This window comes from Bombina bombina, chromosome 7, assembly GCF_027579735.1.
Source record: "Bombina bombina isolate aBomBom1 chromosome 7, aBomBom1.pri, whole genome shotgun sequence".
Classification (NCBI taxonomy): Eukaryota; Metazoa; Chordata; class Amphibia; order Anura; family Bombinatoridae; genus Bombina; species Bombina bombina.
This window is the reverse complement of record NC_069505.1, coordinates 368,758,080-368,781,928: the sequence shown is the minus strand read 5'-3', so window position 1 is coordinate 368,781,928 and position 23,849 is coordinate 368,758,080. Positions and strand designations below refer to the sequence as shown.

The following is a 23,849-nucleotide window of genomic DNA, read 5'->3' as shown; positions in this document are numbered from 1 at the left end:
TTTGTTGTATCTTATCACCTATGCTAAGCCCAGATATAGGCAGATATGCAACAATACTGTTGCTTTGAAAATCTGCGCTGTGCACTTCCAGTTCTCAGAATTAGGAAACCCACAATTCAAAAGACATGAAAACCAAATAATTCAGGCAGAGAATACAATTTAAAAAAAGTGTTTCCAACTTATTTCTATTTAGTAGATATGTAGTACGTGCAGGCAAGAGCGCACTACTGTTTCTCTGCTTCAGTGGGTTATTTAGTAGATATGTAACACATGCAGGCAAGAGCGCACTCCTGTTTCTCTGCTTCAGTGGGTTATTTAGTAGTTTTGTAAAACATGCAGGCAAGAGCGCTTCCTGTTTCTCTGCTTCAGTGAGTTATTTAGTAGATATGTAACACATGCAGGCAAGAGCGCTTCCTGTTTCTCTGCTTCAGTGAGTTATTTAGTAGATATGTAACACATGCAGGCAAGAGCGCTTCCTGTTTCTCTGCTTCAGTGAGTTATTTAGTAGATATGTAACACATGCAGGCAAGAGCGCACTCCTGTTTCTCTGCTTCAGTGGGTTATTTAGTAGATATGTAACGCATGCAGGCAAGAGCGCACTCCTGTTTCTCTGCTTCAGTGGGTTATTTAGTAGATATGTAACACATGCAGGCAAGAGCGCACTCCTGTTTCTCTGCTTCAGTGAGTTATTTAGTAGATATGTAACACATGCAGGCAAGAGCGCACTCCTGTTTCTCTACTTCAGTGGGTTATTTAGTAGATATGTAGCACGTGCAGGCAAGAGCGCACTCCTGTTTTTCTGCTTCAGTGGGTTATTTAGTAGATATGTAGCACGTGCAGGCAAGAGCACACTCCTGTTTCTCTGCTTTAGTGGGTTATTTAGTAGATATGTAGCACGTGCAGGCAAGAGCACACTTCTGTTTCTCTGCTTCAGTGGGTTATTTAGTAGATATGTAACACGTGCAGGCAAGAGCACACTCCTGTTTCTCTGCTTCAGTGGGTTATTTAGTAGATATGTAGCATGTGCAGGCAAGAGCGCACTCCTGTTTCTTTGCTTCAGTGGGTTATTTAGTAGATAGGTAACACATGCAGGCAAGAGCACACTCCTGTTTCTCTGCTTCAGTGGGTTATTTAGTAGATATGTAACGCATGCAGGCAAGAGCGCACTCCTGTTTCTCTGCTTCAGTGAGTTATTTAGTAGATAGGTAACACATGCAGGCAAGAGCGCACTCCTGTTTCTCTGCTTCAGTGGGTTATTTAGTAGATATGTAACACATGCAGGTAAGAGCACACTCCTGTTTCTCTGCTTCAGTGAGTTATTTAGTAGATATGTAACACGTGCAGGCAAAAGCACACTACTGTTTCTCTGCTTCAGTGGGTTATTTAGTAGATATGTAGCACGTGCAGGCAAGAGCACACTCCTGTTTCTCTGCTTCAGTGGGTTATTTAGTAGATATGTAGCACGTGCAGGCAAGAGCGCACTCCTTTTTCTCTGCTTCAGTGGGTTATTTAGTAGATATGTAGCACGTGCAGGCAAGAGCGCACTCCTGTTTCTCTGCTTCAGTGGGTTATTTAGTAGATATGTAGCACGTTCAGGCTAGAGCACATTCCTGTTACTCTGCTTCAGTGGGTTATTTAGTAGATATGTAGCACGTGCAGGCAAGAGCACACTCCTGTTTCTCTGCTTCAGTGGGTTATTTAGTAGATATGTAGCATGTGCAGGCAACAGCGCACTCCTGTTTCTTTGCTTTAGTGGGTTATTTAGCAGATATGTAGCACGTGCAGGCAACAACGCACTCCTGTTTCTTTGCTTTAGTGGGTTATTTAGCAGATATGTAGAACATGCAGGCAAGAGCACACTCCTGTTTCTCTGCTTCAGTGGGTTATTTAGTAGATATGTAGCATGTGCAGGCAACAGCGCACTCCTGTTTCTTTGCTTCAGTGGGTTATTTAGCAGATATGTAGAACATGCAGGCAAGAGTGCACTCCTGTTATAATATGCAATTATTTTGTGCTTTGAATAGCTTAAGTAACATTTATAAATAACAAAAAATGCTATAACATTGTGACATATTACACTGCCCCCACCTGGCTACTTCATAATGCTACATAGCTGTCAATAGTTTCTGTAGAGAACATGGCAGGACTTCCAATTCGGACCTCTGTCTCCATTACTGGAGTTCGATAATGCTGTGTCAACAGAGCGCACTCCTGTTTCTCTGCTTCAGTGGGTTATTTAGTAGATATGTAGCACGTGCAGGCAAGAGCACACTCCTGTTTCTCTGCTTCAGTGGGTTATTTAGTAGATATGTAGCACGTGCAGGCAAGAGCACACTCCTGTTTCTCTGCTTCAGTGGGTTATTTAGTAGATATGTAGCACGTGCAGGCAAGAGCGCACTCCTTTTTCTCTGCTTCAGTGGGTTATTTAGTAGATATGTAGCACGTGCAGGCAAGAGCGCACTCCTGTTTCTCTGCTTCAGTGGGTTATTTAGTAGATATGTAGCACATGCAGGCAAGAGCACACTCCTGTTTCTCTGCTTCAGTGGGTTATTTAGTAGATATGTAGCACGTGCAGGCAAGAGCACACTCCTGTTTCTCTGCTTCAGTGGGTTATTTAGTAGATATGTAACACATGCAGGCAAGAGCACATTCCTGTTACTCTGCTTCAGTGGGTTATTTAGTAGATATGTAGCACGTGCAGGCAAGAGCACACTCCTGTTTCTCTGCTTCAGTGGGTTATTTAGTAGATATGTAGCACGTGCAGGCAAGAGCACACTCCTGTTTCTCTGCTTCAGTGGGTTATTTAGTAGATATGTAGCACGTGCAGGCAAGAGCGCACTACTGTTTCTCTGCTTCAGTGGGTTATTTAGTAGATATGTAGCACATGCAGGCAAGAGCGCACTCCTGTTTCTCTGCTTCAGTGGGTTATTTAGTAGATATGTAGCACGTGCAGGCAAGAGCGCACTACTGTTTCTCTGCTTCAGTGGGTTATTTAGTAGATATGTAGCACATGCAGGCAAGAGCGCACTCCTGTTTCTCTGATTCAGTGGGTTATTTAGTAGATATGTAGCACGTGCAGGCAAGAGTGCACGCCTGTTTCTCTGCTTCAGTGGGTTATTTAGTAGATATGTAGCACGTGCAGGCAAGAGCTGACTCCTGTTTCTCTGCTTCAGTGGGTTATTTAGTAGATATGTAGCATGTGCAGGCAAGAGCGCACTCCTGTTTCTCTGCTTCAGTGGGTTATTTAGTAGATATGTAACACATGCAGGAAAGAGCACATTCCTGTTACTCTGCTTCAGTGGGTTATTTAGTAGATATGTAGCACGTGCAGGCAAGAGCACACTCCTGTTTCTCTGCTTCAGTGGGTTATTTAGTAGATATGTAGCACGTGCAGGCAAGAGCGCACTCCTTTTTCTCTGCTTCAGTGGGTGTGATATCCCTTTAAATCTAAACCCTGCATTAGCACTTCCTTCCTATTTAAGGAAGTGCTTACCCATTAATCAGGGCCTGAAAATTGAAGTTGTTTCTCACTTCTCCTTACTCCTCTGAGGAGCTACTACCACATTGTGCATTTGTTGCATAACCTTCAGGTCTTTTACATCGCCTTCGATACCCGCTGGGTATCTACTTTTGCCTCTATCCTGACCGGGACCATCTTCCGGATTCATCCGCCAAACGGAACTTCTTTCACCACGCCGAAGTCGCGCTCACACCAAACAGACGCTGAACCTAAGAGCTGCAACTTACCTCTCAACCTTTATATCCAAAAGGCATTACCGCTCCCCACGCTTCATACCACCGCTACTGTTAAGATAAGTACCGCTCTCCACGCTACAATTTATTCATTCATAAAGGTTAAACCTTAGACACCATTGTTTGTTATTGGAGATTCCTATAACCTTTATTGTGATTCTCATCTGACTCAGTAGATTGCGGTTTGGTATTCAAGCTAGTATGTCTGGACTGTGTATATATTTTATTGCATGAAAGTGTGAGTGCGTGAAGAAATTACCTTTACTTTATCAAGCAGTCTAATCCTTTGCTTTGCTTTATCTGCTTTAATCAGCATTTACTGTTGCATAATTTTGTAACACATATGACTCTCTCTGAACTTAAAACTCAGTTACTCATAATATTTCCTGAATATTTATATATTCATACCTTAGTGAAGTTCCATAATATTCTATCAATTACAAAATTAATGACTCACCTTAAATAAGTAAGTTTAATAAATCATTTTCTCTTGCTTATTTTAAGAAAAGAGCAACAAAACCTTTATTTTTCCATATTTAAATCATTACACTATTAGATAACTTTTGGTTATCACAGTGGGTTATTTAGTAGATATGTAGCACGTGCAGGCAAGAGCGCACTACTGTTTCTCTGCTTCAGTGGGTTATTTAGTAGATATGTAGCACATGCAGGCAAGAGTGCACTCCTGTTTCTCTGCTTCAGTGGGTTATTTAGTAGATATGTAGCACGTGCAGGCAAGAGCTGACTCCTGTTTCTCTGCTTCAGTGGGTTATTTAGTAGATATGTAGCATGTGCAGGCAAGAGCGCACTCCTGTTTCTCTGCTTCAGTGGGTTATTTAGTAGATATGTAGCACGTGCAGGCAAGAGCGCACTCCTGTTTCTTTGCTTCAGTGGGTTATTTAGTAGATATGTAGCACGTGCAGGCAAGAGCGCACTCCTGTTTCTTTGCTTCAGTGGGTTATTTAGTAGATATGTAGAACATGCAGGCAAGAGCGCACTCCTGTTTCTTTGCTTTAGTGGGTTATTTAGCAGATATGTAGCACGTGCAGGCAACAGCGCACTCCTGTTTCTTTGCTTTAGTGGGTTATTTAGCAGATATGTAGAACATGCAGGCAAGAGCGCACTCCTGTTTCTTTGCTTTAGTGGGTTATTTAGCAGATATGTAGCACGTGCAGGCAACAGCGCACTCCTGTTTCTTTGCTTTAGTGGGTTATTTAGCAGATATGTAGAACATGCAGGCAACAGCGCACTCCTGTTTCTTTGCTTTAGTGGGTTATTTAGCAGATATGTAGAACATGCAGGCAACAGCGCACTCCTGTTTCTCTGCTTTAGTGGGTTATTTAGCAGATATGTAGAACATGCAGGCAAGAGCGCACTCCTGTTTCTTTGCTTTAGTGGGTTATTTAGTAGATATGTAGCATGTGCAGGCAACAGCGCACTCCTGTTTCTTTGCTTTAGTGGGTTATTTAGCAGATATGTAGAGCATGCAGGCAAGAGTGCACTCCTGTTTCTTTGCTTTAGTGGGTTATTTAGTAGATATGTAGCATGTGCAGGCAACAGCGCACTCCTGTTTCTTTGCTTTAGTTGGTTATTTAGCAGATATGTAGAACATGCAGGCAAGAGCGCACTCCTGTTTCTTTGCTTTAGTGGGTTATTTAGCAGATATGTAGCACGTGCAGGCAACAACGCACTCCTGTTTCTTTGCTTTAGTGGGTTATTTAGCAGATATGTAGAACATGCAGGCAAGAGTGCACTCCTGTTATAATATGAAATTATTTTGTGCTTTGAATAGCTTAAGTAACATTTATAAATAACAAAAAAATGCTATAACATTGTGACATATTACACTGCCCCCACCTGGCTACTTCATAATGCTACATAGCTGTCAATAGTTTCTGTAGAGAACATGGCAGGGCTTCCAATTCGGACCTCTGTCTCCATTACTGGAGTTCGATAATGCTGTGTCAATGAGTTTCGTAGTCCCATTGATAGAATTTACCTTTTTGGGGCTTTTTATATTTAAGCAGATTTAGGATATATCTTCAGTAATGTAGATGTGCTTATTGCAGCGTGTTGTAGACAGAGGTTCAATTTGTCCTCACACCGCAGTCAGCTGATCCCCATCTTGAAGGGACAGTCTACTCCAGAATTTTAATGGTTTAAAAAGATAGATAATCCCTTTATTACCTATTCCAGCACGTTTATATTCATATACTTTTTACTTCTGTGATTACCTTGTATCTAAGCTTCTGCAGACTGTCCTCTTATTGCAGTTCTTTTGACAGACTTGCATTTTAGCCAAACAGTGCCCTCTCATAAGTAACTCCACGGGCATGTGCACAATGTTATCTATATGGCACGCATGAACTAATGCCCTCTAGCTGTGAAAAACTGCCAAATGCACTGAGATAAGAGGTGGCCTTCAAGTGCTTAGAAATTAGCATATGAGCCTACCTAGGTTTAGCTTTCAGCAAAGAATACCAAGAGAACAAAGCAAATGTGATGATAAAAGTTAATTGGAAAGTTGTATAAAATTGATGCCCTATCTGAATTATAAAAGTTTAATTTTGACTAGACTGTCCCTTTAAGGCTGCAACACTTACCACCATGTAGAGAGGGAAGGTACTCTTGGGCTTGAAGTCCTGCAGTTGGCACAGTATGGGGAACACCTTAAGCTTCCATATCTCTATGCTGATCAGTTCATGGATTAATGTTGGGATCTGAGAGAACAAAACAAGAGATTGAAGTGTGAGTGATGCACATATACTAGGAAGCCTTAAAAGGGACATGAAACTCAAATATTTTCTTTTCCATTTTCAATCTTGTTTTATTTTCTTAGTATCCTTTGTTGAGGGAACAGAAATGCACTACTGGGAGCTAGCTGAACACATCAGTATGACCATGACAAGAGGTATATATGTGCAGCCATAAATCATTAGATAGCTTCCAGCTCCTAGGTACGCTTTTCAACAAAGGACACAGAAAGAACAACGCAAATTGGATAACAAAGTAAATTGGAAAGTTGTTTAAAATTGTATGGTCTGTCTGAGCCATGTAGGAACATTTTTTCATGTTTCATGTGCCTTTAAGTGGACAATCACAAGCCCTCAGTTTACGCCGGGGTTAGGTTCCAGGAGGAATGGTTGTAAATCGAAACCGTTGTAAATTAAAACCCAGTTTATAATGTAAGTCAATGGGAAGTGAGGGAGTTAGGTTCCAGGCCCCTCTCAAAATTGTCATAAGTAACACCTAATACATTATTTTTAAAGCTTTGAAATGAAGACTTTAAATGCTAAACAGCATTATAAACCTAATAATATAGATTGTATCATCATCAAACTAAGTTTAATGAACAAAAACATTTGCTAACAGCACCTAATTAAATAATCACACAACAGACTGCATTATCATCAAACTAAGTTTAATGAACAAAAATGTTTTTTTTTTACTTGCATTTTTCTGCAATCAGTTATCTGCATTTTTAGCATATTAGATAATATTGGGTCTGCACCTATTCTATGCATTTCAATCTGCAGTGATTAATAAGCAGTTAGGCACCCTCACCTCAAGCAGCTGGACAGGAAGATAATAGGGAAGTGGCTGCTAGAGCTTGTTGCTCGATAGGTCTGGTCTGCTCTGTGTACACAGATCAATTTAAGGCTGTTAGGTTGCATAACTTTGCTGCAAAACAATCGGACAGCTCCACCTACTGGCTATTTTAATTAGTGCACTGCTTTCCAAAGCTTTTCAATAGCAGTCACATGACTGAAAAAAAAGGTTGTTATTCTGAAACAGCGCAAATTGAACCGGCGTAAATCGAGGGCCACCTGTATAGGGAAAAGGGGCATGCTGCTTAGAAGTCTGTATCTCAGGCATCTAAGCACCTACAGACCCCCTTTCCAACAGTGTAAGTCTTGGGGATCTGAAAAAGAAAAAAAAAAAAAAAGTAAAAAAAATATATATATATTTCAAAAAATAAAAAAAATCCTTAAATCAGCTTAGCACCCAGGTGGGAAAGTGCTTAGCGCTCAAAGGGTTAGGCACAATCAGTTGTAGATGAACTTTTATACAAAGTGAGGTACAGTTGGAGAGGCTCTCAAGCTTACAATCTATAGAAAGTACATGGGGAAAAGTAGTAGAGGAGACTTAAAGTAAGTTGTATGTGTACTTGAACAAATAAGTTTTTATGAAGTTTTTGAGACTAGAGGGAAGTCTGAGTGAGACAAGGAGTTCTATATGATAGGTGCAGTTCTAGAAAAGTCTTGCACCCTGTAACTCAAGGGACAGTCGATACCAAAAAAAAAAAAAAACTTTTGTGGTTCAAATAGGGCATGTCATTTTAAACAACTTTCTAATTTACTTTTATCACATTATATTTATCATATGCTAATTTCTTAGATCTTGAAGTCCGCTTCTAATCTGAATGCATTTTGACAGTTTTTCACCACTATAGGGCATTAGTTCATGTGTTTCATATAGATAACATTGAGCTCACACATGTGAAGTAACCTAGGAGTGAGCACTGATTGGCTAAAATGCAAATCTGTCGAAAGAGCTGAAATTATGGGTCAGTTTTCAGAGGCTTAGATACAAGGTAATCACAGAAGTAAAAAGTGTATTTATAAAACTGTGTTGGTTATGCAAAACTGGGGAATGGGTTTATAAAGGGATTATCTATCTTTTTAAACAACAAAAATTCTGGTGTTGACTGTCCCTTTAAGTGATGCACATTTGCAGTTTAGTGATGTTGCCGGCTTTTACACAGCTGTATTTTGCACTTCGGGTTATTACACACACAATACAGAGTGGGGTTTTTACAGTTTTTCTACATAGTTTGAAAGTTACATAACGTATATAAAAAGGTCACACGAATTATAAAATGCAAAGAAGTCACTGCAAAAACGTAAAACCTCCGCTCTATATTGTGTGTGCTAACCCGAAGTGCAAAATACAGCTGTGACAAAGTCAGCAACCTCACTGATCTGTGAATGCTCTGTCACAGGGTTCAAGAATATATAAGCTCCAAGATGGCGGCGCACGGTATGAAGATGTGGAGCTTGGCCAACTCGCACCAGTAAAGGGTTAATATAAAATAATAGCTGTAGGCCCAGAAGGTAAAACCATAGCAGTGACCCTGCTACTAGAGTTGTGGCTAGCAGTTTAATGCACTTCAAGTCATGCTTTACAAGGAGTGGTCAGCGAGTCAGGCTTTACAAGGGGTGGACCGCAAATCAGGCTTTACAAGGGGTGGTCCGCTAGTCAGGTTTTACAAGGGGTTGTCCGCGAGTCAGGCTTTACAAGGGGTTGTCCGCGAGTCAGGCTTTACAAGGAGTGGTCCGCTAATCAAGCTTTACAAGGAGTGGTCCGCGAGTCAAGCTTTACAAGGAGTGGTCCGCGAGTCAAGCTTTACAAGGAGTGGTCCGCGAGTCAACCTTTACAAGGAGTGGTCCGCGAGTCAGACTTTACAAGGAGTGGTCCGCGAGTCAAGCTTTACAAGGAGTGGTCCGCGAGTCAAGCTTTACAAGGAGTGGTCCGATAGTCAAGCTTTACAAGGAGTGGTCCGCAAGTCAGGCTTTACAAGGAGTGGTCTGTGAGTCAGGCTTTACACGGGGTGGACCGCGAGTCAGGCTTTACAAAAGGTGGTCCGCGAGTTAGGCTTTACAAGGAGTGGTCTGCGAGTCAAGCTTTACAAGGAGTGGTCCGATAGTCAAGCTTTACAAGGAGTGGTCCACAAGTCAGGCTTTACAAGCAGTGGTCTGTGAGTCAGGCTTTACAAGGGGTGGACCGCGAGTCAGGCTTTACAAGGGGTGGTCCACAAGTCAGGCTTTACAAGCAGTGGTCTGTAAGTCAGGCTTTACAAGGGGTGGACCGCGAGTCAGGCTTTACAAGGAGTGGCCTGAGAGTCAGGCTTTACAAGAGGTGGTCCGAGAGTCAGGCTTTACAAGAGGTGGTCCGAGAGTCAGGCTTTACAAGGAGTGACCCACGAGTCAGGCTTTACAAGGAGTGGCCTGAGAGTCAGGCTTTACAAGGAGTGACCCACGAGTCAGGCTTTACAAGGAGTGGCCTGAGAGTCAGGCTTTACAAGAAGTGGCCTGCAAGTCAGGCTTTAAAAGGAGTGGTCCGTGATTGAGGCTTTACAAGGAATGGTCCGTGAGTCAGACTTTACAAGGAATGGTCCGTGAGTCAGGCATTACTAATAAACAATAGTTTAAAAAATGATAAAGGGACATGAAACTCAAATATTTTCTTTCATAATTCAGATTGAGCATGTGATTTTAAATAACTTTCCAATTTACTTATTTTGTCTAATTTGTTTTGTTCTCTTGGTATCCTTTGTTGAAAATGATACCTAGGTAGGTTGAGGAACTGCTGATTGGTAGCTGCACGTATATGCCTGATAATATTGGCTCACTCAATACGTTCAGCTAGCTCCCAGTAGTGCGTTGCAGCTTCAACAAAGGATAGCAAGAAAATTAAGCAAATTAGATAATAGAAGAAAATTGGAAAGTTGTTTAAAATTATATTTTCATTCTAAATCATGAAAGGCATTTTTTGGTTTCATGTATACTATGAGGAAAGGCAGCACAGCTGGAGTACAGGAAAATGCCAGCAGCCTCGGGGGGACTAAAAGCAGACTGGTTAAAATTAAATAGGGCAAAGACCCTCCCAGCTTCCCACAAACTAATGATACAAAAGTGGGGGAAGGTGAAGTACTGGAAAACCAAGTGTGTTCACAATCCCACTAAAAATATAAAATACAAGTAAAGCCCAGATTCTGTAAAGCCCCCTCTCAATAACGACAGTGGAATTGCCCTAATAAAAAAAAGATACTTAAAGGGACATGAAACCCAAAAATGTTCTTTCATGATTTAGACAGATAATACAATTTTAAACAACTTTCTAATTTACTTCTATTATCTAATTTGTTTCATTCTCTTTGTATCATTTGTTGAATGAGCAGCAATGCACTAATGGTTTCTAACTGAACACATGGATGAGCCAATGACAATCTGTATATATATGCATCCACCAATCAGCAGCGAGAATCTAGATTCTTTGCTGCTTCTGAGCTTGCCTAGATAAAAATTTCAGCAAAGGATAACAAGAGAAGGAAGCAAATGAAATAATAGCAGTAATTTGGAAAGTTGTTTAAAATTGCTAACATTCTTGCAAAACTGCTGCCATATAGTGCTCCAGAAATGGTCAGGCTCCTAAGCTTACATCCCTGCTTTTCAACAAATGATACCAAGAAAATATAGATACATTGTTAAAGGGACAGTCTACACCAGAATTTTTATTGTTTTAAAAGATAGATAATCCCTTTATTACCCATTTCCCAGTTTTGCATAACCAACACAGTTATAAAATGTAATTTAACCTCTGTGATTATCTTGTATCTAAGCCTCTGCAAACTGCCCCTTTTTTCAGTTCTTTTGACAGACTTGCAGTTTAGCCAATCAGTGCCTGCTCCCAGATAACTTCTTGTGCACGAGTATTTATCTATATGAAATACGTGAACTAACACCCTCTAGTGGTGAAAAACTGTTAAAATGCAATCTGAAAGAGGTGGGCTTCAAGGTCTAAGAAATTAGCATATGAACCTCCTAGGTTAAGCTTTCAACTAAGAATACCAAGAGAACAAAGCAAAATTGGTGATAAAAGTAAATTGGAAAATTGTTTAAAATTACATGTTCTATCTGAATCATGAAAGTTTATTTTGGCCTAGACTGTCCCTTTAATAGAAGTAAAATAGAGAGTTGTTTAAAATTGCATATTTTGTCTGAATCATAATAGAAAAAGCCTGGGTTTCATATCCCTTTGATTCACAAATATAAAACATGTAAAATAGAATGAAACGGCATTAGAGATGTGCATTACTCACATACAGCTGGCAGCCAAATGCGTTTCGTCATACTCGACTTAATCATTGACTGTTAATGAATGTCTACACTTTTCTAGCTTATTACATTACAAACACATATAAAAAAATAATTCAATACAGAATGACTCTCTACAACTATAACTGAATGGGGCCGATATATCAAGGGCCGAATGGCCCCTGATGTCCATGTTTCCGTGCGAGCCTTCAGGCTCGCCGGAAACAGCAGTTATGAAGCTATACAATCGGGTTGATTGACACTCCTGCTAGCGGCCGATTGGCTGTGAATCTGCAGGGGGCGGCATTGCACAAGCAGTTCTGGTGAACAGCTTGTGCAATGTTAAATGCCGACAGCGTATGCTGTGGGCATTCAGCGATGTCTGTCGGACACGATACGCTAAAGAAGCTTACTCTGGAACCGGGGGTTTCGGACACCCCCCACACCAGACTGTTCCAATACCTTTGCCAGGCTGCCGCTCTGGTCCCCAGTAACGGATCATGACGCTTTTTGGACTGGGGCATCTGGGGACCAGGAGCTCTCTAACGACACCCTGGAATGGCCACCGCTCCCATGGTATCACCCCGAAACCACAACCTAGCTATTGTGGGGTCTCTATGTGACTATGGCTCCTATGGAGGCACCAGCCTGTCTGGAGGGGCAGGATCAGATAAGGCTCTTATTAAGATGATAATGTGTATATAAGCTGTGTGGTTTTCCCAATAAAGTCTGTTCGTGTTTCACCTTATACTGGTCTTGTCTGGTTATTAGGGTGGGCTCTTGTTATAATTAGCTTCTCCGCTCTATAGCTACAAGATCCAGGTACAGGAAGGACCCTTTTGGTGGAGCTACCCAGTCGGGGTAGCCGGAGTCCATCACAAAAGCAAATTAAATAATAGAAGTAAATTGGAAAGTGGTTTAAATGATATGCTCTATCTGAATCATGAAATACATTTTTGGGGTTTCATGACCGTTTAACAGAACAAAGAAACTTGTCAACGATAGAATCTTTACATTTTAAAAACATTAGGGATTAAAGGGACATGAAATCCAATTTATTATTTTTTTCACGATACAGATGGAGCTTGTGATTTTAACCCCTTAATGACAACTGACGTACCAGGTACGTCCTGCAAAAACTTGCAGTTAGTGACAATGGACGTACCTGGTACGTCAGTTGTCTAAGAGAGTGCTGGAAGCGATCGCAATCGCTTCCAGCAGCTCTCAGGGTATTGCAGTGATGCCTCGATATTGAGGCATCCTGCAATACCCTTTAAAAAGCATCCGATGCAGAGAGAGCCACTCTGTGGCCCTCTCTGCACCGGTAGCGATGGGGCCGTTCGTTGGTGGGTGGGAGCTTACAGGGAGGAGGGTGGGCGGCCCATCGCTACCCGGCATCCGGTTCCTTCAAGTGCATTGTGCACGCCGGATGCCGGGAGCGTGCAGGGGGGCCTGTGTGTGCGCGCGCTCGTGTGTGTGTGCGCGCGCGCGCGCAGCAATCACTGCCACCAATGAATTTTGTTAAGAGGGAGGGGGGCAGCAAACTGTAATTTTTTTTTAATAATAATAGGATCTGGTAGGGTTAGGGGGGTGGGGGTACTGGGGGGGGCAGCTACACTACAGAAAAAATGAAAAAAAAAAACATTTAAAAATAAAAAAAAAACACTTTATTTTTTGGGGAAAACTGGGTACTGACAGACAGCTGCCAGTACCCAAGATGGTGGCAATTAGGTAGGTGGGGAGGGTTAGAGAGGTGTTTGGGGGGGATCAGGGAGGTTGGGGGTTAAGGCAGGGGTCCATCACAGCTGAATAATTAAAAAAAAAAAAAAAAAAAAAAAAAACACCTTTTATTTTAGTACTGGCAGACTTTCTGCCAGTACTTAAGATGGCGGGGACAATTGTGGGGTGGGGGAGGGAAGAGAGCTGTCTGGGAGGGATCAGGGGGTGGGATGTGTCAGGTGGGAGGCTAATCTCTACACTAAAGCTAAAATTAACCCTGCAAGCTCTCTACAAGCTACCTAATTAACCCCTTCACTGCTGGGCTTAATACAAGTGTGGTGCGCAGCAGCATTTAGCGGCCTCCTAATTGCCAAAAAGCAACGCCAAAGCCATATATGTCTGCTATTTCTGAACAAAGGAGATCCCAGAGAAGCATTTACAACCATTTGTGCCATAATTGCACAAGCTGTTTGTAAATAATTTAAGTGAGAAACCTAAAATTGTGAAAAATTTCACTTTTTTTTTTATTTGCTCGCATTTGGCGGTGAAATGGTGGCATGAAATATACCAAAATGGGCCTAGATCAATACTTTGGGTTGTCTACTACACTACACTAAAGCTAAAATTAACCCTTCAAGGTCCCTACAAGATCCCTAATTAACCCCTTCACTGCTGGGCATAATACACGTGTGGTGCGCAGCTGCATTTAGCGGCCTTCTAATTACCAAAAAGCAACGCCAAAGCCATATATGTCTGCTATTTCTGAACAAAGGGGATCCCAGAGAAGCATTTACAACCATTTGTGCCATAATTGCACAAACTGTTTGTAAATAATTTCAGTGAGAAACCTAAAGTTTGTGACAAAATTTGTGAAAAAGTGAACAATTTTTTTTATTTGCTCGCATTTGGCAGTGAAATGGTGGCATGAAATATACCAAAATGGGCATAAATCAATACTTTGGGTTGTCTTCTAAAAAAAAATATATACATGTCAAGGGATATTCAGGGATTCCGGACAGATATCAGTGTTCCAATGTAACTAGCGCTAATTTTGAAAAAAAAAGTGGTTTGGAAATAGCAAAGTTCTACTTGTACTTATTGCCCTATAACTTGCAAAAAAAGCAAACAACATGTAACCATTGGGTATTTCTAAACTCAGGACAAAATTTAGAAACTATTTAGCATGGGTGTTTTTTGGTGGTTGTAGATGTGTAACAGATTTTGGAGGTCAAAGTTAGAAAAAGTGTGTTTTTTTCCATTTTTTCCTCATATTATATATATTTTTTATATTAAATTATAAGATGTGATGAAAAAAATGGTATCTTTAGAAAGTCCATTTAATGGCGAGAAAAACGGTATATAATATGTGTGGGTACAGTAAATGTGTAAGAGGAAAATTACAGCTAAACACAAACACTGCAGAAATTTAAAAATAGCCATTGTCATTAAGGGTAAGAAAACTGAAAAATGGTCCGGTCATTAAGAGGTTAAACAACTTTTCAAAGTACTGTTATTATCAATCTTGTTTCATTCAATTGGAATCCTTTATTGAAGGAGAAGCAGTGCAATACTGGGAGCTAGTTGAACAAGCCCGGAAACCAATGATAACAATGAGTACCCAGGTATTCTTTTCAACAAAAGACACTAAAAGAACAATGCAAATTAGACCCTGAAGTAAATTGGAATGTTGTTTAAAATCACATGCTCTATCTAAATTATGAAACAAACAATTTGGGTTTTATTTCCCTTTAAAGGACAAAAGTTCAAAAAGAAAATGCTGTAATTTGTTGTTGTTGTTATTATTGCACTGTGTCTTGCATAAAACTATAGTCTCAGTCCTAATATAATGGCCAATTTCTGCAACTGCCCACAAAATGTAATTCTTACAGAGATACAGGTCCAGCTTTCCAAAGATACAATGTTTTCAAGCAAAATAAATGTTACCATGGCAATCATATTTTCTCAGATTGTAGTAGCACTTTAAAGGGACAATAAACCCCAAAAAATTATTTAATTATTTAGATAGAGAATACAATTTAAAAAAACGTTTCCAATTTACTTCTATTATCAAATTTGTTTTGTTCTAATGTTATTATTTGTTGAAGGGATACCTAGGTAGGTAGCGTGCGCATGCCTGAAGCACTACATGGCAGGAAATAGTGTTGCCATCTAGTGCTCCTGCTAATGTATAACATTGTTGCAAAACTGCTTCCATAAAGTTTTGTGGACACGTGCACACTCATGAGCTTACATCCCAGCTATTCAACAAAGGATAACAAAAAAACAAAGAAAATTTGATAACAGAAGTAAATTGGAAAGTTGTTTAAAATTGTATGTTCTATCTGAATCATGAAAGAAAAAAAAAATGAGTTTTATGTCCCTTTAAGAGCTTAAAACAAACTCTTACACTTAAAGGGACATGAAACCCAAAAATGATCTTTTATGATTCAGATAGAGAATACCATTTTAAACAACTGTCCAATTTACTTCTATTATCTAATGTGCTTCATTCTTTAGATATGCTTTGTTGAAGAAATAGCAATGCACATGGGTGAGTCAATCACGTGAGGCATCTATGTGCAGCCACCAATCGGAAGCTACGGAGCCTATTTAAATATGCTTTTCAACAAAGGATATCAAGAATGAAGCAAATCAGATATTAGAAGTAAATTGGAAAGTTGATTAAAATTGTATGTTCTTTCTAAATCATGAAAGTAAGGAAACTTGCGTTTCATGTCCCTTTAAAGGTTATCCTGCACACTCTTCCCATATGCAGTAAGAATCTGGCACTCTTCTCCACCAGCTCTATACTTCCAACAATCCAAGCCACACAGGAAGAGTGCTAATATCTGTATTTTTCAACCACAGGGGCCTTCTAGATCTAGAATCACAATTATGAGCAATCTATTTCGTCTTCTAACCCATCCTTTCTCAAGCATAGGAAGGAAGCCAAAACATGTTGACCCCAGAGGGCCTCCGTAGTTAGAAAGTAAAGATATTGCAACTCCTCCCTTTAGGCGACACAATGACATTTTAAAAGGGATATTTTTTTTAATACTTTTTTATAGACATATTAGTTTATTTAAATAAACATTTGTAAGGCCCTTTAAAAAGGGACAATGTACACTAGATTTTTCATTTGCATAAATGTTCTGTAGATGATCCGTTTATATAGCCCATCTGGGAGTGTTTTTGTAACAATGTATAGTTTTATTTATTTTTAAATAACATTGTGCTGATTTTCAGACTCCTAACCAAGCCCCAAAGTTTTAGATGTATACTGATGTCTACAGACTCCTAATTGTGTAATGGGTCTCTTCATATGCAGGGAGAGGGGGAGTGTCTGCATCTCCCTGCTGCCCCAGCCCCCTTTAGTGGGTGTCCCAGCCAAACCTCATCAATAGTGCTAAACTGAGAGCTTCTAAGTCAGTTTTTAAAAGGTTTTACACTGGATTTTTATATCAGTATCTGTGCATATTCTGCTTTATAGTGGTGTCTACTACATGCAGTTATATGAAAATTGGTGTATACTGTCCCTTTCATTTCTACTATTAAAGGGATAGAAAGGTAAAAAATGAAATGTGTTTGGGTGCACTTTGCAATATACTACCATTAGCAAACATGCTTCTAGTACAAGGTATTCCTGTTTTTTTCTACAGCATATGCACATATCCTGTGAGGGCTGTGCACCAGCATGCAGACACTACACTTTCTCAGAGAGCCAGCAGTGGTTTGTATGACACAGTTTACGTATTCAGAGGCAATAAACACCACTGCCAGCTGTTTGAATACTGGTGCACAGGCCCTCACAGCATATCTGCATATGCTGATAAAACCAGTAATAACGTTTACTAGAACCATTTTTGCTAATGACAGTATATTGCAAAAATGTTTATATTTCAAATTGAAATGCTCCTATGTACATTTACATTTTGATCTTTCTATCCCTTTAAGCAGAGTTAAAGGTACATTAACTTTCGAGCATGTGATTTTTCCACTAGCGACCCACCAATCCTTTGTGTTTTTAACTCTTGCAAAGCAGTTAAACGCATAGTTAAATGGACATGAAACCCAATATTTTTATTTTTATTATTTTTCATGACTCAAATAGAGCATGTGATTATAAAAAAAACTTTCCAATTTACTTCTTTTATACAATTTTCCTCATTATCTTGGTACCCTTTTTTGAAAAAGCAGCAATGCACTGCTGGGAGCTATCTGAAGACATCTGGTGAACCAATGAAAAGAGGCATTTTTGTGCAGACACCTATCAGCAGCTAGCTCCCAGTAATGCATTGCTGCTCCTGAGCCTACCTAGATATGCTTTTCAACTAAGGATACCAAGAGAAGGGAACAATTTAGATAATAGAAGCAAATTGGAAAGTTGTTTAAAATAGCTTGTCCTGTCTGAATCATGAAAGAAAAATGTTGGGTTTCATGTCCCTTTAACCCTTTCAGTGCTAATGACGGCTCTGAGCCGTCACAGAGTTTCTCACTCTGGTGCTAATGAAGGCTCAGAGCCGTCATGAGCACTCTCCCACCTTGAGGGAGATCTGGGGGCTCCTTGCTGCTCCTACCCCGGCGATCGTGCCTGTAGAGTGACAGGCATCGCCGGGGGTTCACGTGATGCGCGGTGACGTCACGCACAATTACGTGATGACGTCACCGCGCAACTTTATTTATACGTAACAATGTTAAGTATAGGAGGAGGGGGCATGCTGCTTAGAAGCCTATATCTCAGGCATCTAAGCAGCTACAGACCCCCAAGACCCATTGTTGGAAAGGTAATCGCCTAACCTTTCCAACAGTGTAAGTCTTGGGGGTCTGTAAAAAAAAAATAAAAAAGTTAAAAAAATTGCAAAAATAATAATAATAAAAAAAATATTAGCACCCAGGTGGGAAGTGGCTTAGCAGCCAAAGGGTTAAAGACCGCTCGGGAATTGCAGAGCACTTCTGGTACCAAGTGGAAACTTCAGCAGCGTTAGTCGCACAACCCAGTTGTGCAAATCTATTAGTTTATTAGTTTATAACCCCTTGCAATCACATTAACCAAATGTTTATCATACAGCTGTTAAGTGTTATTTATTTTTAACGCATGAACTGGCCCTTAGGTATAGCTTACATGACCCAACTTGACATTCCACTGCCATCATTTATTATTATTCTGTGAATACCAGAACTCCATCTATTACACTTCTCACATCTATAGGGTTAATGTTGTGAAATATCATTTTAATGAGGTTTTTACCATGTGTTTGTTATATAATTATCCATAAAAGTGCTGTGTGCCTATCCATTACAGTCAATGATTAAATCAAGTATGACGAAATGCTTCTGGAAGCCACCTGTGAGAAATGTTTTTCTATACTGCTATTTCATATTGCTTTTATTTTTTTTTGTATTTGTGAATAAAGTTTCCTATTTTGTATTATGAATATTCCACTTAACTAATGGAGAAGGGGGATTTGCTTCTATTTCTAGTTAAATATATATGTTCAAACAAAGTCATGAGTCTGTATTTTGTGTAACACACTTGTGACACACTCAAAATATTCCTGTCTTGTTGCCCTGTTGACTGAGCAGATGCGGATACCAGCAAGGGCACTAGAAATATATACCTGTTGACAAGAAAAACACTAATCAAGGATTTTCTAAACATACTTCTATTTTCAAATACAGGTAGCCCTCAGTTTACGCCGGGGTTAGGTTCCAGAAAGAATGGTTGTAAATCAAAACCGTTGTAAATTGAAACCCAGTTTATAATGTAAGTCAATGGGAAGTGAGGGAGATAGGTTCTAGGCCCCTCTCAAAATTGTCATAAGTAACACCTAATATATTATTTTTAAAGCTTTGAAATGAAGACTTTAAATGCTAAACAGCATTATAGACCTAATAAAATAATCACACAACACAGAATTTATAATTAAACTAAGTTAAATGAACAAAAACATTTGCTAAACAGCATTATAAACATAATAAAATAATCACACAACACAGACTTCACTTGCATTTTTCTGCAAACAGTTCTTTCTATGCATTCCAATCTCAACTGATTTATAGACAGGAAGATCTTGTTCCTTTGAAATCTGCTCGATAGCTCAGGTCTGGTTAAACTGATTAATTTCAGCTTGCTTGGCTTTGTTGCAACACAAGCGGATAGCTCCACCTACTGGCTATTTTAGAAACATAGAAACATAGATATTGACGGCAGATAAGAACCATAGGCCCAGCAAGTCTGCCCGACCTTACCTAACAGTATAAACTTATCTAGTTCGTAGGATAGCCTTATGCTTGTCCCATGCATTTTTAAAGTCCCCCACACTGTGTTTGTTGCTACTACCTCTTGAGGAAGTTTATTCCATAAATCAATCACTCTTTCTGTAAAGAAGTGCTTCCTCAAATTACTCCTGAATCTACTACCCTTTAGCTTGAGCTCATGACCCCTTGTTCTTGAATTTTCCATTTTATGTAAAATACCCACAGCCTCAGTTTTACTAAACCCATTAATGTACTTGAAAGTTGCTATCATATCACCTCTTTCCCTTCTCTCCTCTAAGCTATACATATTTAGGTCCTTGAGCCTATCCTGGTAAGTTTTATTTTTTAGACCATGTACCATTTTGGTAGCCCTCCTTTGCACAGATTCAAGTTTGTTAATATCCTTCTGAAGATATGGCCTCCACTGCACACAATACTCAAGATGAGGCCTAATTAATGATCTATAAAGTGGCATAAGAACCTTACTATTTCTGCTGCAAATACCTCTACCAATACATCCAAGCATTCTGCTAGCCTTACTCACTGCATTACTACATTGTTTACTAAGTTTTAAATCATCTGAAATAATAATTCCCAAGTCCTGTTCCTCATCTGTTAACAGTCAGTAAAGTGTCATTAAGTCTGTAATTAACAATTGGATTTTTCTTCCCTAAATGCATTATTTTACACTTTGCTGTGTTAAACTTTAGATCCCAGTCGTTTGTCCAATCCTTGTATATCACTTCTCATTTTGTCTACCCCCCTGGAACATCCACTCTGTTACAAATTTTTGTATCATCTGCAAAGAGACATACTTTCCCCTGTAGCCCTTTGCTGATATCGCAGATAAATATGTTAAACAAAACAGGCCCCAGAACTGACCCCTGAGGAACACCACTAGTAACAGCCCCCTCTGCTGAATGAACTCCATTTACTAAGACACTTTGTTTTCTGTCCTTAAGCCAGCATTCCACCCAGTTCACAATTTTTGAATCTAGACCAAGGAGATATAGTTTGTGAATTAGTTTATTGTGTGGGACGGTGTCAAATGCTTTGCTGAAATCTAGATATGCTACATCAACTGCTCCACCCTTGTCTAATACTAAATAGTTTTTTAGGTATTCTCCCATTAATGAAAAATCTGCCGTCCTAAAGTCTAAAACTTTTGTTTTAGTCTGGGTGGACAGTTCCTGCATATGAATGCTAAACCAAACAGATTGATGATCACTGGATCCTAAGTTCTCACCTTCAGACACATCTGAAATTGTATCACTGTTTGTAAGTATTAGATCTAATATAGCTTCCTTACGAGTTGGTTCCTTGACTAATTGCTCAAGTGATTCCCCTAGCAGAGATTCAAGAATATACCTGCTTCTAGCTGATCTAGCAGAAGGAATCTTCCAGTCTATATCTGGCAAATTAAAGTCCCCCAGTACTATAACCTTACCCTTCATGGTCATTTTGGTTATTTCTTCTAATAACAGTTTGTCCAGTTTTTCATCCTGCAATGGAGGCCTATATACAACCTCTATTCTAAACACATTTTTATCTCCAATTTCCAAAGTCACCCAAATACTTTCCACCTCATCATTTGTTCCTACAATTTCAGTAACCTTTATATTTTCATTTACATACAGAGCAACTCCTCCACCTTTCTTTCCTACTCTGTTCTTTTTAAATAATCTGTATCCAGGTATGACTATGTCCCAGTCATGCAAATCATTGTACCATGTTTCTGTTATAGCTACTAAATCCAAGTTGTCCCTAGTCATTATTGAAATGAGTTCAGGTAATTTATTTCCTAAGCTGCGAGCATTTGTGCTCATGGCACGAAGAATTTTTCTACTAGAATTTCTAGAATTGTTACTTGGACTAACAGTTTTGGCATGCTGTGGGGGGCAGGTGGATATATTAATGCTACCCCCCTTTATTAGTTTAAATGATTTCTAATAAAGCATTTGAACTCCTCTCCCAGATACTTTGTTCCTTTAACATCCAAATGCAAGTCATCTCTCCTAAATAACCTAGTATCTTTCCAAACAGAGCAATAATGGCCAATAAAACCAAATCCTTGTTCCCTGCACCACTTATCTAACCAAGAATTAAATGTTGTTATCCGCTCCATCTTTCCTGCTTCCTGGCCATACACAGGTAAAATAGCAGAAAATGATAGAGTTGATGCTACAGTCTCTAAATGATTACCTAGGTCACAAAACTCTTTCTGAACAGCAGCAACATGATTACTAGCCAGATCATTTGTTCCTAAATGAACAATCACATCTAACTCACTTCCCTTTCCTGCTGCCTTAACAATTCTCAAAATACGATTCTTATCCCTGTGAACAGTAGCTTCTGGAAGACATCTAACCTCCCTTGCTTCTCCTTTACTTTTACCTAAATACACATTCCTCAAAATAGAGTCACCCACTAACAGTATTTTCCTCAAACACATCTGCAGTTCTTTCCTGTGTTATGTTACCTGGAGAATCAGGTACCAATAGATGTAAATTACCTGTTACAGCAATCTCCTCATCACAAGTGTGTTCGGCAAGAGCAGCATAGGAGTTTTGCAATGGCAGAGGTTGTGGGCAATGCTTCTGGTCTACTGTTCTAATTCTTCCAGAGCCTACAGTGATTCTTTCTGAGGCAGCTTTGTAGAGGTAACAGGTATTTTACTTACCTTAGCTTGAAGTTTAGCTATTTCTTCCCTTAAGAGGGAAAACTGCTTACAAACAGGACAGCCCCTAAATCTCCAAAAAGTAGCACGATTAAAAAGTGCAAAACACCCATTGCACTGTATCTGAGACATTTTAAACTATGCAACACTTTAACAATAAGAAAAATATAAGTATTCTTTACTATTGAATAACCCTGAATAACTCCTGAAATAACTCAAATATCCTTATTTATTTGATCCTTTTTTAGCTTGATCCCTTTGCTAAGAAGCAGAGCTAAATGTTTAGCATAATAATACATGCACTGCTTCTCAATGCTTTTCAATAGCAGTCACATGACTGGAAAAAAAGGTTGTTATTCTTAAACGGTGTAAATTGAACCGTTGTAAACCTAGGGCCACCTGTATACTTCTTTGAACAAAATGTATCATCACTGCAGATGGACAGGTTCACAAATAGTGAACATGACTACCTGCAATTGTCAATAGCAATGCTGCACCGCATGGCAAAATGTAACATTGTGCAAGAGGTTTCTTGTGCAATGCCGTCCCCTGCTCCGGCGTAGCCGATTACGCAAGAGCAAGGCATGCAAAAGAAGCAGTTTCTGATTTTTAAATATGTGGCTGCTTGCTCACAGCTCCACATAGCGAAAAAAGCGTTATAATCTACCCTTTAGTCTTGGTACACTATTTGAAAAGCATATGTAGGTAGGCTCAGGAGAGTGCATGTTCCTGGAGCACTATATGGTAGCAGTGATGCATCAATGTTTGAAGCAATATTATACAGTCTTGAGCACTAGATGGCAGCAGTGTTTGCAGTAATGTATAACATTGTTGGAAAACTACTGTTATATAGTGTTCCAAATACCTACATACTCCTGGACCTACCTAGGTCTGCTCTTCAACAATATATCATAAGCCATTTGGAAAGTTGTATCTCTTTTTTTCATATTGTTTCCTGTATCTGAATGATGACAATGTCATTTTGAGTTTCATGTCCCTTTCAATTTAAAAGGAAACTAATACTACAGTATTAGTTGTGTATTTCATTCTACTGTTCATAAGCAGACAAGTACTTCCTGCTAATGTTTTATTGGCGGATACATTCTATTATGCTGCTCATTGGCTAACAGGTACAATGAGTATTGTAGTAGCCCCCCCATACCTGTCCTCACTCATCAACAAATATACTCCAGCCCGTCCCCTAAGATCCAACAACGATCTACTCCTTGCCTCTTCTACCATCACCTCCTCTCATGCTAGACTACAGGACTTCTCTCGTGCGGCACCAACCCTCTGGAACGCACTTCCTTGTGCTGTCAGACTTTCCCCCAACCTCTCCTCCTTTAAACGCTCCCTAAAGACCTTCTTGTTCAGGGAAGCCTATAACCAAATCAGTAACTAATGAATTCCACTTGCCTATTAGTTACCCTCATCTAACTTCACACTAACATCATTCCCACCTTTGCAGTCCCCACCTCCTGTTTCTCACCCTCCTACCCATTTAGATTGTAAGTTCCCACGGGAACAGGGCTCCCAATTCCTCCTGTATTTGTTTGTTAAATTTT

The 23,849-nt window shown here is 39.7% G+C and overlaps 1 protein-coding gene across 1 annotated transcript in view; it reads right to left on the bottom strand.

Moving 5' to 3' along the window:
- The window catches only part of ZMYND10 (zinc finger MYND-type containing 10), a 105,224-nt gene that overhangs the window by 59,582 nt on the left and 21,793 nt on the right, over positions 1–23,849 (bottom strand). The window contains exon 3 of the mRNA XM_053689001.1: positions 6,357–6,473. Coding sequence (XP_053544976.1) covers positions 6,357–6,473 — 117 coding nt within the window. The remainder of the gene's footprint in view (positions 1–6,356; positions 6,474–23,849) is intronic.